Source organism: Labrus mixtus, chromosome 1, assembly GCF_963584025.1.
Source record: "Labrus mixtus chromosome 1, fLabMix1.1, whole genome shotgun sequence".
In the NCBI taxonomy this organism is placed as follows: Eukaryota; Metazoa; Chordata; class Actinopteri; order Labriformes; family Labridae; genus Labrus; species Labrus mixtus.
Window position 1 is genome coordinate 20,066,152 of NC_083612.1, and position 16,970 is coordinate 20,083,121.

Sequence of the window (16,970 nt, forward strand, 5' to 3'; positions counted from 1 at the left end):
TTTACAAAGCGTCCTCTTGCCCAGCAGGGACCAGTACATATGTCATAATTAGAAAACACTTAAGTAAGCAAAGGGCTGTCAGATAGACAGGCTCTAATCACAGGCCATAAGCAGGTAGTGCCTAATTGTATATCAGAATCACTCAGCTAGCCATAAATAATGACTGTCTCTTCAAGTATGATGGTAAATTGCAGAGCTCTTTTCTATCTCTCTCACAGTCCTTTCTTTTGAGGAATAGTTCTTGAATAAATAAAAGCATGAGGCAAATCAAAATACTGTGAAAGGCCTCAAATGGACTTGAACTATCTCCATCCTTCATCTTGTCATCTTTTCTTTTAACCCTGAAGAAAAAAGGTTTAAGAAAAACAAGAAAAGAAAAAAGGAACTGGACATCCACAATGATTATTTTTCTTTTTTGATCAAAAATGTGTCTTAACTACTGTCAGCTAATGTTTGGTGAGCGCAACTGAATAAATCACAATATTTGTATTTACAATACTTAAGTGTGCTTAATTTTTTAGCACCTTCTCCTGTAAAACTACACTTCCCTGAGGGGAATAAGTGAAAAACACAACAAAATGGTACAATGCATCACAAAGAAGGGGCTAAAAGATTAATGTGTGTGTTGGTGTCTGCGTATGTGGCAGGGGAGCTGTTAGCATTGTGTTGGGACTCTACCTGAATGTCGGTTCAGACTGCATGCGATAGGCATGTTTAGAAAAGAGAGAGGCAGAGGTCAGAGTAGACAGTACATCTCTGGCAGAGACTGAATGCTCACCCTGGGAGTAAAACAAATGCTTTTTTTTTGAATGGTGGCAACATGCCCGCTTTTAGTGTCATCCAGGCGAAACCTAGGGGGGAGAGATTATTTGTATCATGCCGAGGCAAAGTGTCCATCTCCTAGTTGAGTCTTTAGAGAGGAAGACAGCCCTTTGCTAATGCCCTGTGTATTCACTGAGGAAGTAGGTCATTCAACAATGGAGCCAGCAGCAGTCGGCACTCTCCCCTTGCATAATACATTAAGTGTAATGTGCAGCAACTATTCAGAGGCCCCCCGAAAGCTGTTATTTTATTCTGTAAATGCACACGGACATGACATTTGATATTGTCACAGAGCGCTGAATGACAGGGTTTCATTGTGCGTCAAGTACAACATGATGCCAAGTTTAATCTGAGCACAAAGCAACATGACAAACGGGAAAACACGGTGTGTTCTCTAAAGCATGAACTCTGAATAAATGATGGGCGCTGAGCTCTGGGCGCTGCAGACTGCAAGGGAGGATGTAAGGAGAAGATTACAGAGGAAAATCTGAGCACTGCAAAGAGGGCCACGGCCCCATTGTGTGGCTCGGATCACAAAGTATCCTTCTGTAAATCTATTTACAGCACCCCTGGCCCTCACTGTCTCGCTGCCTCCTGTCATCCATTATAGCAGCTGCTGAATAGAGAGATGAGAGAGGAAAAAGCTACATCCAGCTCATGTCAAAAGAGCAGCTCTTCAAAAGAACCTCCATTTATCAAAGACACTTTTTTTCTTTTCAAAATTTCAGATTCCTGATGGGGTTATTTTTACAATTCTATCACGGTAAAAGAAAGAAGTGTACATGTGTTTGTTCCTGAACCTGACTGTTTGTATTTCTCTGTAGGAGAGGGCGCATTATGAGGGCATCGGGCACCACCTCAGCAAGCTGGGCGAGGAAGGAAAGATTGGTCACAGAGTAATTGACCTCACCAGGCCAGAGGATCTAGATGGTAAGCCATGTTGCTTGTCTTTCTTCTTTTTTTCCACATTATTGTAAGTGAAGACTAGGATTTTTTTTCCCCCTTATAACCAAGAGAAACTAACTGCAAGTTTCGGCGAAATCAGTTTCAATGAGTTATTTGTGTTGACTTTATTTTCCTACACCAGAGCTTTTTCATTTAGCTGCATGGGGTACAAATCAATCTAGCCCTTTAATAATTAAAACAATTACACTGAAATGAAGAAAGTATTTAAGATAATAATTTCTTGGAAAAAGAGACATTACCTCTAACGAAAACGACACAGTCACACAGAGTTAATGTACATTTTGTTAGTACAGTGTTTGATCATTAAACTATTATTATGTTTTAGGAAGGGTATTTAGAAAAGGTGTTAAAACCTACAGTGTGTTTACAACAACATAAGTCTCCTCTCAGTTGTAGGAAAAGGAAACACTGAAAACACATTTAAATTCTTATGATTGCAGGTCTAAGCTGTAGGAAATGTAAATGTCCGTTGCCTTTGCACTCCACTCTTTTTCAACTCTTGCCCTTTTAAGAAAGTAACTGAATGGGCCTGCCCAATGAATTTTCTCGTTTGAAAGCAAAAGGTGTTTTGATGGCTGGCAAAGTCCGCTTCAGAATGCAGCTGTGTGTCTCCGTTGTGGATGTGAGAGTGGTTTGTAAGGGTGTGTGCAGAAGCATGTGCGTGTGTGTAAGCGAGAAGTGAGGGTTGAGGGGTGAATGCCGTTTGAAATGAACCGAGGCTCCGAGGTTTTCACACGTAGGTGAGTGAAAGACAAGGGTGCCTGAGGACAAAGTTGGCTTTTTTCCAAGCTCGGCCCCTGTTGCTGTTGTGCTTGTTTGAGGTCCCAGGCACAGGGGTGTAAATTCGAGTTGCACCGGAGTGACAAAGCGTCATCTCCCTTTGTGGTGCTGGCTCCTACACAGGAGCAAGGAGTACCTCAGTGCTCCAGTGTTTGTCTGACATAAATATTTGTGGCAGTTTCCATGGCACTTCAGAGCCAGAGCAAAGAGGAAAATGGTTCTGACTCATCTTTGATGCCTCCAACAGTCTCAAGGCAGAAGGACAGATATTTCTCAGGACAATGTAACCCATCAACAGCTTCAAATAGCATCTTAGACACATTCCCATCAGTTTTGGGAAAAAAAAAGTACTGCATTATTGGCTCACACAGATCTTCCTTAAAACTCTTTCTCACTTCCCATAAAAATGTTTACCAACTCAAAAGCGAATGTTGTTTTTACTCATGTCTAGTTTCACATCACACCCAATCCTGAGGATGAGAATTAGAGGTGCATTTAGTGGATTCATTGACATGTTTCCCATGTGAGCCACAGCAGCAGATCCCATCCCACCCGTCTGACTCCACGCACAGATGTCGCTGCCAGTGCTCATTCTCCCAGTGGGAACCTTCCCTCTGTGGCTACTGTGGAGTCAGGACGAAAACGAGCGCACACCAGGGCAGTTGTGTCCTTTTAAGTCCCGCGCAGGGCCGAGGGAAAGGCTCGCGCCAGACGCCTCACATCAGTGTTCCCAGTGGGCTATGGATTAGGAGCAGGCAGAGGTTAAAGAAGAGGAGAGGTCCTCTTCCCAGGGGGGGAGATGGCTGGGAGCCAGGGCAGCACACATAACTCAGAACACACAGTTACAATTTCTTCTCCTTCGCTACAAATATATCTGTCCGTCTGCTTCAGCTTCACCAGCAGGAAAACACACACGGCTGAATGATGTGAAGCAGGGTTTTATGATGTGAACCACAAAGTGTTTACTCTTCTGAGAACATGTTTACTTGTGGAATCCTTGTTGTGAGGATGTTCTACTCTCTGAACCAATTGAAGCTGGGTTCTTTGGAATACCTAAAACAGAATGGATATAATTGCAGCTAATTTTCTCTTAACTGTATTTTCTTGACAGAACCGGCTTGCTAATTTGCAGGTTAAAGGTGATGCAGATACCAGGGTTAAAACCAGGCTCAATATGGTTTATTTTAGTGTTTATGTAAAGCTTAAATGACAACATCTTAACATGTATTAACCACATGCTTCCCTTCTCTGTTAGATGGTTGCTAAGGTGTCTAAAAAATGTGTGATTTTCAGCCATACTTTGCTCAGTATAAGAACAGGCATTTCAATATCCTTTGACCGACAAAACGTCAAATCAACTCTCACTTAATACTTGAGTTTAAATTGAATCATGAATGAAATTGCTTTTTTGGCACTAATGTGCGACTGGAAACAAATTTGATTTTGTACATAATTACACTTACGCTCAGGAATTCACAACAAACTTTAAATACTTTGGTTGTTTCCCTAAAAAAGGAAAATTACTGGGTGTTCCCCCCCGCCCTTACATCGGGCGTGAAAGCCCCTCGGTGTGTAGCAGCTTTGCCTCCAGAACAGAGCAGCCACATTGAGCAGGCCCAGTGTACAGCGGACTTCTGTCACCACAGCAGCTCACAGAAAGCTTTAGGTTGCTAAAGCTAATATTTGCAAATCATGCAGCAACCAAAGCCCTAACGACTTGGAAAAAAGCAGCAAAGGAATGGAAATAGATAGGATTTCCTCCATTTTACAAAGCCAAGAGTCTAAGGCATGAACCCACCGCAAATTCATTAGGTCTTTTTAAGCTCTGACGTAAACATGACCAAATACCACAAAGGCCTCAGCCCAGCCAGCCCCCTTTGTTCATTCACATGTGGCAGTATGGAGCTAGTGTGCAGCTGAGATTGTGTGTTTGTCTTAAGCGCCCCCATCACGGAGGGTCTGCAAAGAACAAAGACGTTGTTGAGAGATGTGGGGAAGCAGGAAACAGAATTAATCTAAACGCCAAGTGTGATAATATCAACTATAGAGTGAGAACAGATTAGGCTTCAGCTAAGTAATGTCTCTAACTAAGTCCTCGTGGAATAGGATAAGAAGAACAGCAGTGTTGCATTGCTGTTACAGATCATCGGTGAGGAGCTTCTTTACATCGGTAGCTTGGAGCTGTTATCAAGATTCATACGAGCTGATTGTTTAAAAAGGGGTTTTGTTGTTGTTTTTCTTCCACTGTGAGGCCGTGGGAATCAAGCTGGGGCTTTTATTGCAGAGGAGTTTTACTTGAAAAAACAACAACAATGGGTCAACACAATCAATAAGACAGATCCTTTTTTTTAAGTTGGCACATTGAAATGTATCCCCAACAGGACAGATTCCTGTGTGGTTTTGTTTCTGTGATGTTGTGAAAGATTAGACTCCTCTTTTAGCTTTAAGAAGGGATAGAGAAGACAAAAGTAAAAGCCATGGCCTGCATGTTGAAACAGGTTGGCTGTTTGTTCCCAAGTTTCCATATACCCAAGCTCACAAAATGACTCACACAGGCACACACACATACACATCTTACCTTAAAGAAAAAAAGGATTGGCATGTTCTAAAAAGGGCTTATATGACTTGTAATTTATAATGGTTTAATTAGCCTGCTATGAGCTCAGGCTAGAACAGAGGCACTGAGCGTCTTGTCCTGTCCATCCGCACACATTTAACTAGCCTGATCCTGCTCTGAGGGAGAGGCTCTATTGTCAGCAGTAAATGCCTTCAGTCAGAGGTGTTAGATTTGATCCCAACAGGGAGGGCTTGGCAGGTTTGCGTGATTGTTGCCTGCTCACTGAGGCTCATCCTGTTGAGCGGATTCCTGGGTGACATTATGTGTCTGCCCGCAGAACAAAGATGAGTAAGGAGGAGAAAAAGGGGGGGGGGGGGGGGTAAGAGAGAGAGAGAGGGGACGGCAGGGGCAGTGCTACCCTCTGGCTCGGTGCATGGTCGAGTCTGAGCCTGCAGCGCACAGGTGTGAAAGGCTTTTAGGTCCGACTACATTTTCTCTCTTTATCTCAACTGTTTCCCCTTTTTTTTCTGCAATGTCCTCATTCGCTCTCACTTGTTCATTTTTTATAGACCCTCCCCTCACACACACACACAAAAAAAATCATCCTTTCTCCCTGTAATTCATGCTTCTCATCAGCAGTGTTTCCAGGAGAGACAAAATTAAAAGGGGATTCTCATATTGCTCTGTCACACTTGAGCTGCAGCCCTCATGAATCACAATAAATTCTATTAAGCAGCACTCCCTCTGTTTTGCCCCCCCCCCTTCTCCCTAGCTACCACCCAGGGGGGCTGCCCTGTCACTTCTAAACATCTGTTTATTTACACAATCACACAACTAACTAACTGATTCCTAAATGTCCTGCACCTCCTGGAAAGAATAGTTAAAGCTCATTTATGAAATGTCAGAGCAGTGTCGTGATTTTCAATGAAAAGATTGAAACAATGTTGCAGTAAATTGGATGCTGCAATTTCTGGGGATTTGCTGAGATTTTCTGGCTAATACACGGGATGTCACTGATTAAGTCATGTCACTTAAATTGTTTTGAAAATGTTATTGCAGGTTAAAGGGCACCTAACTGTGAGAGGTTTTTGGTTTCCCCGATGAGATAGCCTAATAGTATGGGCCCAAATGATGAAGAAATGCTGTTGTTCATTTAAACAGCTCTCTGTAGCATCCAACAGAGCAGACAGGCACTTTTCTATGTGCCATCATGTGAGTAAAAAACCATGCCTCATCTGGCTTCCCTCCAATGAACCAGGTCCCGTGGCTGGTTTCCTGGCTAACTACGGATGTGGCACGAGTTGATGGCAGGGGCTTGTTTTGTCCCCCTCCCTGTAAGAAGCTCACCTCTGCCCGTATGCATGCACACCAGTATATAAATTGCTGAATCAGTGTCAGTGATAGAGTAATGGCACGGGAGGCATCGTAAATTACAGCGAGCGATCCCGGGGCGCAGACACTGGCTGTCGTGTCTGAGTGAGCGCTGCGCTCCTGAGCTAATGAATACCTTCATCTGGCCCCGGCAGTCAGCAGATTGCCCCGCGTTGATGGATACTGTCAGCCCTCCGCCACACCACATTTCATTGCACAATAAACATGGTTGTCAAAACCAAACAAAGTGAAATCAATTCATCCTGTACAGTGAGTGCATGCTAAATGAAATTAACGTACTGTGTGGCCGATGGCAGCAAAGGTAGTGTATTATTTCTGAATTCATGATGACTTAAGGGGCCTATGGCATCCTAGGAGGGAAAGGCAAACACACAAGACATGAACAAGACATTTAGAATTTAAAAAGTGTTGATAAAGTAAAACATAAAGTGTCAGATTTCAGTTTTTTTTCATATGGTTAAATTACTGAATTAAATAATAACCAAGCCGAATATTTCACAGATCAATCAAGAGCTCAATATATTTGTAACTAGAGAGATAAAAATGAGAACTATTACAATTTAAAAAATATTCAGATTATATTTGACAATGTATGACAAAATCATATAACTATCTACATTTTGTTAAAATATTTTCATATTTTATAAATGATCACAAATATTGAATTTTTGCGATATAACAGTTTGAAAGAAATACCTTCATTTGAGAGTATGAATCTTATTTATGTTCAGTCAGGATACACATGACGATAGGAAATGAAAAGTCAACTTTGTTTTACTAGCCCCTGCAGACAATATATGTGGCTGTTGTGTGTTAATCAAGAACTGTTTAAGATCAAGTTAGAGGACTGTGTATGTTAGGAAAATGTTTTCCTAAAGGGCAATTGGACCGCAGTCAGCACAAATAAAAAAACAAACTTCCACAACTCCGCCATCTGTTATAATGGAGGAGGATGTGTGCTCCTTTTGTACAGCAGCTGTGAATGTGACTACATAAAGTCATGCTACTTGTCTCTTATAATACTATCTCAAAAGAAGACACGCTTTTTCAAAGTGATGGCACTTAAACTCTCGAGGCTGAAAATGGTGCAGCAGCATCCTCAGTGAGGTTTCAGCGGATTTGGAATTAATGTGTCTGCACAGTCCTCCATTACTCATTAAGAGTTTGATTTTGTTTATCAACTGAAATAATAATAGAAATCAAACCCCAGGTAACGCGTGCCAAGGCTGCTAGAGGAACGGTCTAATGAGAAGGCTTCACATGTGGATGATGAAATATGCATGAGTCATCCCGAGCTTTCTTTTCCAGATTTGAGATCATTAAAGATGTATCGTAGCATATGGAGGGCTTTTTTTGTCTTATTTTTCAAGCCTTGTTTATCAACATGTTTTTGTTTGTTTAAATATTCATACTGCTTTTATTTAATTCTTTCACATCTTACATATAAAAGGAAGCAAATGCGCATGCAAACAGAAATCATTATCAGTCTGATGTACAGTTTAATACTGAGAGAAACTCTCTTATGCTGATTGTGAATGCCCTGATTGAGAAACAGCACTTTGCAGAATCGGCACGGTCTCTCATCGCAGATGTGTGCCTGGTTTGTTTGTTTATGTGTGTGTGTGTGTGTGTGTGTGTGTGTGTTTGTGTGTGCTTGAAGGAAAAAGATTGAGAAAGAGGAAGGAAGGAAAAAAAGAGAGAAATCAGAGGAATGGCGTGCCTGGATTTATTTGTGCATATATGTGTTAAAATGTACTTTGGCTCAACACTTTATTAAAAGTTCCCAGAGTTTTGAACTTTCCTCCTTAATTTTCCTTTTTTTTAGAGACTGCCTCAAGTCCCATATTTGTTATTCATGTTGGCACTCTTCTTCTTTTTATTGACACTATGAATATTACATTGAAATGTATGTGTAGAGAAGTGTAGAGAAAATATTTAACTTCCACCCAAGTCCATGGGTTTTAAATAGAGTGAATTTAGAAACAAAAAAGTGCATGCATTGTATTGCATTCACTTTTATAGCACATAAAATACAAGCCTGTCAAGTCAGTCAACCCCCCCCCCCCCCCCCTCCCCCCAGGAGGATGTGTTGCCCTGCACTCATCTGAAACAATGTTCATGATGATGATAGCAGTGATGACAGTCGATGAAGGAGAGTTTAAACTTGGCTCGTCATTAAATCAATGCCCTGCCTTGCTCCCTCTTCTTGTTCCTGCTCTGGCTAGTCCAGGGCACAAGGAGGTAAATGGCTCTGCACATAAACCCCAACCCTATTATTGTTGGCCAACAGGAGGCGCTGGATCTGCCGAGGCACGAGTCTTCAGGGAAGCCCGAGGGAGGAACAACAACGAGCCGCACATTAAAAGGCCCATGAATGCGTTCATGGTGTGGGCCAAAGACGAGCGGCGCAAGATCCTCCAAGCTTTCCCCGACATGCACAATTCCAACATAAGCAAGATTTTGGGTAAGAAATTTTCAATCAAGCTAAATACATTTTAAGTATTTAATTATTATTACTCACATCCGATATTATATCTGGGTTTTAAAGTCACCAGTAAGAACTTTGGCTTTATTATACCTGGTATAAATCTGGTATTAGGGCTTATACCTGCACTCATTTCAATGGAATAAACCCAACAGAATTCTTTCATGACACACTGTAAAGGTGAAGAACTGCTCTGTACAAAGGGACTGTAAAACTCAACTGACTATAATTTTCTGCCCATGTTTTGTACATTCATATATGGGTTTATTACTGCAGTATCTAAGAGGGGAGGCTGTGTTATCTCATAGGCCAGCGTGCATCAAGCCCCCTCAGCACACAGATGGATTTATCGCCCATCGCTACCATAAGTGTTTGTCATGAAAAATGACAGAGGCTAAATGGGTCTTGTCCCCTCAGCATTGGAGTCCATACATCAGAGCTGTTAAAAGTGCTGTCATCCAATACCTAGCAGGACACTTCACAGGGCCGCAGTATTTACTACACACACATGCTGTACCTTTCTGTTTGACATGGAAGCATGTACCTTGTCTCAGATAATGTGCATATGCTAAATGGAGGTAACATCACAGGCTTGCTAGAAAACCTCTCCTGTTAAAAGCACAGCTCAATGTTACAGTAAGCTTTGGCCCGCATGTGGTCAAATGTGTTCTGCTTTGAATTTTAGATGATTTTTGTGTGGCAGAATTTAAAGTGAAAGCTTTCTGAATCTACGCTATATGATGTTTGATCATTTTAAGATGACATGATTGTTAGATCAGGCTTGAATGGTAAGATATTAAGGCAGCTTTGTCTTGTGCTCGTGTTAAAAAAATAGAATGAAGTCCATGTCTATCCAGAAAAATGTACTTTTAAAACAACGTTTTTCTGTTCAAACACATTAATCTAAATCTTTGGTATGGTGTAGGTTCTCGGTGGAAGTCCATGTCCAACCAGGACAAGCAGCCATATTATGAGGAGCAGGCCCGTCTGAGCAAGCTCCACCTAGAGAAGTACCCAAACTACAAGTACAAGCCTCGGCCTAAGAGGACCTGCATCATTGATGGAAAAAAACTTCGCATTGGAGAGTACAAGCAGATGATGCGTTCACGTCGTCAAGAGATGAGGCAGTTCTTTACGGTGGGGTAGGTTCGCTGTCTCAAATAACATAAAACAAAACAAAGACAATCTTTAAAAAGCCAAACTCAACTTTAACTTTCTGCCTTGCTAGAGCAGAGCTCTAAATTCAATTTAAATACAATGTAGGCACCATTTTCAAAAGTGAGTGTTGAGTTAAACTTAACTGTATTGGTTAAATGACAAAGCTCTGGCAGGCTAATTAAAATCAAGTGTTTCTCAATAGCTGTGATGAAACTATTTCAGACAATAGCAGTCTGCAAATGGAGCGTGAAGTGCAGACATTATTACAGGATATAAGCTGTACGTATACACTTACAGAAGCCTGGAGGGCAGCAGTCTGCAGCTTAACACTTTAATTTACTGTGTGTGGTTAGCAGGAAAGCCCTTCTCCAGGTGTTCCCATGTCAGTCATAAGCTTCAGCGGCTGGAGTATCAATCATCCAGCACAGCAGCAGACAAGAGCAGCAGTAACCACGCATTGGTTTTATGTCACCAATAAAGTGGCTAGTGTTTCTGAACAGCTCAAGACAGGAGCTGTCAGGAGAACCTCTCTTTTCCCAAATCATTTTCGCAGAGCTGCTGGCTTAAAGTGAACTGCTGAAGGAAACCCCCTAATCCAACCATTTAAGTTGAAGGGCTACAACAAAGAAAAAACATACACACATATGATATTTGACACTACTTTAACCAACACTCACATCAGCAAAAGTTTGAGCATACTTTTTATCTGATTGTTATTGTATTTGGAAGAAAGACATGTTTGATAAACTGCAGTTTGTGAGAGAAAAGTTAAATAATTTTGAATTGTATCCTCCCACATTCAGACAACCACCACAGATTCCCATCACAACCAGCGCCAGTATGGTCTATCCCGGGGCAATCACTATGGCGACCACCACACCGTCACCTCAGATGACATCAGAGTGCTCGAGTGCCTCAGTGAGTCCTGAGCCATCCATTCCCGTCATCCAGAGCACCTACAACATGAAGCTAGAGCCCAACCCCATGGCCAACAATAGTGTGCCGGTCAACGGTGAGGACGAGATGGACATGTACGAAGATTTTGAGGACGAGCCAAAATCAGACTATAGTAGTGAAAATGACACACAAGAGCCAGTCAATGCCAACTGAGAACACCCTTTTAACGGGGAGGTCGATGCAGACACTTGACTCATACAGGAGGCCGCCCTCAGGACCGGCTTAAACTGAAGGAGCGACGGAGCAAAAGAAAACAAAACTAGACCACAAAGGTTTAGAAAAAAATATATAATGATGTATCATTTAGGAGCCAGCATGTCAATGTGGTTTCATCAGAATCAAAAGCTATTTGGTCTTAAGTGTTTCTTCATGTGTGTGAAGCAGTTTTGGTTGTGGTTATTTAGATTTTTGTTTTCTGTCATTGTTTATTTTTCATCATGATCATGGACATTTTCACAATAAGGTCATTGCCTAGAACAAGAGACAGAACTTGAAATTGAACATTTGATAAGAACCAGTAATTCTTACAGTTGTTGTCTTGTTTGCCTCTTCAATTAGGTGATTTTAATATTTTGCAAAACTGTTGTAGATGGGATAAATATTCTCACTCAGGTAAAGTGCGCCAGCCAACAGCTCGTGAATGTTTTTAATCAAGAATTAATTAATCAGTACAAATTATCTCAAATTCATAAGGAGTCATTTCAACTAATAACAGAAGGAGATTACTTCATATTATTATTATTATTATTATTGCTGTTATTATTATTATTATTATTATTTGTTTTTGTTATTTCACCAATGGCAAGTGCAGAAGTGCCAAACATTTCAAGTAGTTTCTGAAATTTGTAGTCTTTTGGGAGGGGCTTCGTGAGTCCTGGACAATCTCTTGATCTCTTCATACATCTTAATTATCCAGTCTTTCTCTAATTCACTCTGACAGAAAAAACAAATGACACTCAGGAACTTTGAGGCAGCAGGCTCTGCAGGGTGTTACAGTATGGGACATCTTAAGACTGTTAGCTTGTGATGCTAGCTGTTCTCCAGGGAGCCCAATGCAGTGATCATCAATGAACCCGGCCAGCCCCTTTCATTTCCTCACCCCAGTCCCACATAGAGCACCAAGGCTTCCTTAACTCTTTTCCAGCTCTGCAACCTAGTCTGACTCACCAAGTTCTTAATCAGAGTGATTGTAATCACGCCAGAATGCTAAAGGGCCAAAGGCCTCCAATCTGTGGGATTGGAACAGCAGCAAAAGGCAGCTTTGGGGGCATTACAATCTCAAATTGATGTTGTACAATGTGCAGCTACAGTACTTTCTGTTAAACGCTTTAGCCCCACTTGGATGGCAAGTCTAAAGTCTTAGGTCTTAGAACTTCATTTTTTTTTTTTCAATCTTAATTCTTTTTAGACATTGTAAATCTTAAATTGACACTAAGAAGTCTTAAAGCAGAGCACGGACATTGGGTTGATGCAATGACTTGATTACTGCCGTAGTCTTAAGAGGAGTGAAAGTTTATGAGGATATTTACGGAGAAAGGCTGAAATCTTATGTTTGTTTCTTAAATTACCTTGCCAAATACACAGCTGGGGTAACTTAAAACACTGTTTTTTTTTTTGCATTGGTGCACTTATACAAATCTTATTCTGTCACCCTCGAGCCTTATGTTGTTTTTTTTTTCTAATAATCTTATCAGCTTTTAGGATGCACTTAGCTCTTGCATTTTAAACAGGACAACATGCAATGACTCAGAAACAAGGGGCACAAAGTCTTTATCCTAATTTCAGCTCAAAAGCTGACAAGCTGTGACCTTCTGGAGGCTGCAGCTAGATAAAGCAGGGCCTTGATGTTGAGACTCAGATCCTCTTTACAGGGCAGAAGGTCTAAGTGGCTCCCCTCCTTGCCATACCCTGCTCTGACCCCTGCCACAAGGCAACCTCAGCACCCAGGGGGCGCCATCTGGCCCAGAGAAGGAGAAAAACACCAGGGAGGGAAGGGGAAACAATAAAAACGGGATGTGTGTCCCTCATTGTGCTCTCCATCAAAGTGCTGGTGGTAAGGCCTCAACAGGCCTCTCACCCTGGCCCAGTCACTAGGCAGTGGCGAGCAGATGGAACAAGTACATCAAGCTGTGGGGGATTATTAAAATGACTGACGACTGGGTATCATCTGAAATACAGCATTATTAATGCATGAGTCCAGCTATTCCCCTCCCTTGCCCTTGAACCTGTCCACTGCAGTAAGAGAGAGTATTTTTGAAGAATCTGAGTGGTTGGTAACTGGTTTTAACTTGACAAGATCCATACTGCTGGTCACTGCATTTTTCTCCTCCAATAGGTACAAATGGCTATTTTTTCTTCTCATCTTCTTTACTTATATTGTCTTATTTCATTGATTTTAATTTTATTTGGACGCATTTTTATTAAGTCTTGAAAGTTTTTAAACCATCCCATTAATTATTCATTGTCCTTTCCCCATCACATTCTTCCTAAATTGTTCTCATTATGAGGAATTAGACATTTTAAAGATGCTCTCCTACAAACAAACCCAAGCAGATTTCCCTCTAAGTCAACCTGTTTGGTATTTTTAAGCTGTTTGCTCCTGTTTGCTGGTGGTTAGGATTGATTTGTATGTGATTGTAAATATTTTCATGACCATGCCACCCTTCTTTAGTTGGCTGGTACTTAAAAAGGACTCTTCACGGAACTGAAACTTGACTGTGCTTATACAGCGGGAAAAAAAGACACAAAAAGAAAAAAATAGAAAAAAGACAAAAACTCACAAGGAGACAATGTTTCATAAGTGTTATAAGCACTGGATATAAATTGTATTTTTTATCAATTCTGATTAATGTGAAGCTGTTTGCAGAAAAACACCATGAATGAACAAAATCCCCCCGGTTGGACTCAAGTGGGTTTGCTCTCAAAGTTGCCAGATTTGAGAATTTCTTTTTTTTCTTTTTTGGTCTAGTTATTTTGTTTATTTATGCAGAGACACGTGTGATGAATGAACACTTTGTTTAAGCTTCAGGGCTGCCTAGGGGAGAGACTCAGCACAAGAAAATGAGCAGAAAATTCAACAGCAGGCTCGAATAGCCTTCAAACACCAGACTTCAGACTTTAGTGCATTGTACATTGTATCTGAAACTGTAGAGAACAAACATATTGTATTTATTGCTAGCCACTGCTGGCTCTAAAACATGTCAGTGAAAAAACAACCTGGACAATCAGTGGAAATTTAAAATGACGATTAATTGGAGCTAAAAAAAAAAAAAAAAAAAGCTATTCAGAGAATTCACCATCTCATTTAGATTTAATTGTAAATATAACATAGGAAATATATTTTTTGTTCATTAGTGATGTATAAGTTATGTATGTGGCTGTTCTATTCTATTTTTGTTTAATTCTTGTACTTGGTTTCATGTTTTTCAAAGCTGACAAGTCACTGTACCTCATGTAGATGCTGATTCTTTTTCTGCCTATTGGTGGAGAGCATACGGACCTTACACAAAGAGAAGCTCCTCGCTCACTAATGTTTAGATAATCTTCCCCTCAGCTACTTAAAAAACAATCAAAATAGAATCTATACTTATTAGACGTGTAAACATAAAAGAGTCGTGAAAAGTAAGGTACTCATTCAAACAACAAGCACTTGGTGTAAAATAATGATTTAGTAATTTGCTTTCATCCTAATTCAATCATAAGTGGAATGCTGTTTATGCTCACGTAAGTTTGGTGGTTATTACAGCACTCGTGATGTTTGGCAAAGCTGACTTCTTCATTAAAACGAATGATTGCATGCATTTGGCCTGCATATACATTATCATAATAAAGAGAGGTGTTATTTTGTGAATGACTGTTTCAAACACAAGTGATGTTTTTTTTGTTGTATTTTCTTTACTTTATTTTGAAAGGTGGGAGTGTGCAAATATTTATTTAATTTTGTGGCAAAATGCACGCACATTTTGCATCTTCTTAAATAATTCAAAGTCATCTTTTTCTATGTTGCTGATTTTTTTTATGTACATGTTCATGACTATCAAGCCATCTGCAGATGTAGCCCTCACCATTGTTTTCATCTTAATCCGCTTGTGAACCATGCAAATGGTTTGACAACTGAAGATAAAAGCTTGTATGCTGTTTCAACATTACTTACTGTAGTTTCATTTTTTTTTTCTCTCTGGACTTTGTGATGTATATGGTGGGAATGTTCTCTGTGTTAATTTAATCGGCACAATTCACTGAAATGCTGGACTGACATGCTAGCTGCTGTTCAGGAGTGTACAATTTGTTGCTTGGGGCAACATTTATGGTTGTCGTTGGTACTTTTTTTGCTTTTTAGACTTGTCTCTCAAGCAACACTGTGTGTGGCTCTTCTATCACTGGAGCCATCTTTTGAAATTACTGGCAGCCTAATTCAGATTTCTGCGTAGATTGTTTTTTTTTTTTTTTTTCCTGGCAGGTACCTAGGCCCACAGCAAGTATTGCTTGGGTGTTATTAGAGAAAATGAAATACATAGTGTCTGTTGCTGCTTAAAAAAAAGTTTATGTCTGAATATGTAAATAGTTTATCATAATATCTTGTACAGTCCAATGTAAAGTTTTTAATTCAACTTAAAAAAAAAAATGTTGCCATCACATTTGTGTTCACATTCTTCTTCATACAGTACAAAAGATCAACTATTTGCTAGGGGTATTATTGCTATAAAAGAAAAAAATGAAAATGTTACTAATTTTTTTTATGTTTTTTTTTTGTTTTTAGCTTGGCTTCAAAGTGTACACCAGCAAGTCTTTGGTTTCCATGTGCAGTATTGACGTGAGGTAAACTTAAGGTGAATCATTTTAAAGTGGTGTGTGTGAGAGCAATCTCCTCAGCTTTGGTAGTTTTAATACACTATATTGAATAAAAACAAACCAATGAGTGACACATTCAGGTGCGCCCAAGCACCGTAGAAGTGTGTATACTGTATATGAAGAAATTATCCCCACAGGATCGATTCAGGCATATTAAAATGTAACACCATTTTTCTGTATGTCTCAGTCCATTGTAACGATGCAACAGTGGGATGAATAACTGCCTGTTAAGCTCATTTACCTCAAGAATTTCCTCCTTTTCTGTAAAAGAAACAGAAATTGTGTTACAGAAAACTTCTCCCATCACTCCATCTTTTGTACTGCTGTTGACACTTACAAATTAAAGAGACATTTTGTTTTAAAATTTGACTTGTTTTTTCTATCAGAGATGTTCATTTTGATGTTCTGATAAGCGGTGTAAGAAAACAGAGGGTAACAAGACATGGTTAAAGGTCCCACATCATGCTTTTTCTGGTTTTATATGCCCTTTAGTGTGTTTTCCAGGTGTCCTGTGCATGTTTAGGCACATCTATGTGCAAAAATTCAAAGTCCGCGGAAACGCGGCTTCTCCTACCTCCTCCTGTTAGCTGCAGCATTAGCTGCATGTAACGCTCGGTTCTAGCCCCCCTCGATAAAAATTTGTCAGTGCGGCGTCATTGTCAGTGTGAGATCACTGATCTAAGCCCATTGGCTCGTTGTGGCAAGCCCAGCAGCTCATGTTGAAATTTCCGAGAAGCGTGCTGAGCAACTGACCAATAACGACAGAGCGGATCGGCAGACCAATCAGAGCAGACTTGGCCCACGTGGGGTCTAACAGTGTGGGCTCAACAGAGCGTAGCTGACGGACTCAGAGCGGAGAGGGAGCAAGGAGGACACTTTTTTCGGACTTTAACTATCGTTAACGTACAAAAGTAGGTACATAGATTAAATATACAAACCCCAAAAAGGACATAATATGGGCTCTTTAAAAAATGATTCACTTTTGGTATTTGTTAAATAAAT

The 16,970-nt window shown here is 40.4% G+C and overlaps 1 protein-coding gene across 5 annotated transcripts in view; it reads left to right on the top strand.

Moving 5' to 3' along the window:
• The window catches only part of sox6 (SRY-box transcription factor 6), a 132,326-nt gene extending 115,994 nt beyond the window's left edge, over window positions 1–16,332 (top strand). For 4 of the 5 annotated variants that reach the window (XM_061037385.1, XM_061037394.1, XM_061037377.1 and 1 more), the window contains 4 exons: window positions 1,647–1,752; window positions 8,808–8,981; window positions 9,928–10,144; window positions 10,964–16,332. In XM_061037385.1, the coding sequence (XP_060893368.1) occupies window positions 1,647–1,752; window positions 8,808–8,981; window positions 9,928–10,144; window positions 10,964–11,270 (804 nt within the window). In that variant the 3' untranslated portion in view covers window positions 11,271–16,332. The remainder of the gene's footprint in view (window positions 1–1,646; window positions 1,753–8,807; window positions 8,982–9,927; window positions 10,145–10,963) is intronic. The other variant, XM_061037410.1, reaches the window with a different exon arrangement.
• The last annotated feature ends 638 nt before the right edge of the window (window positions 16,333–16,970 follow it).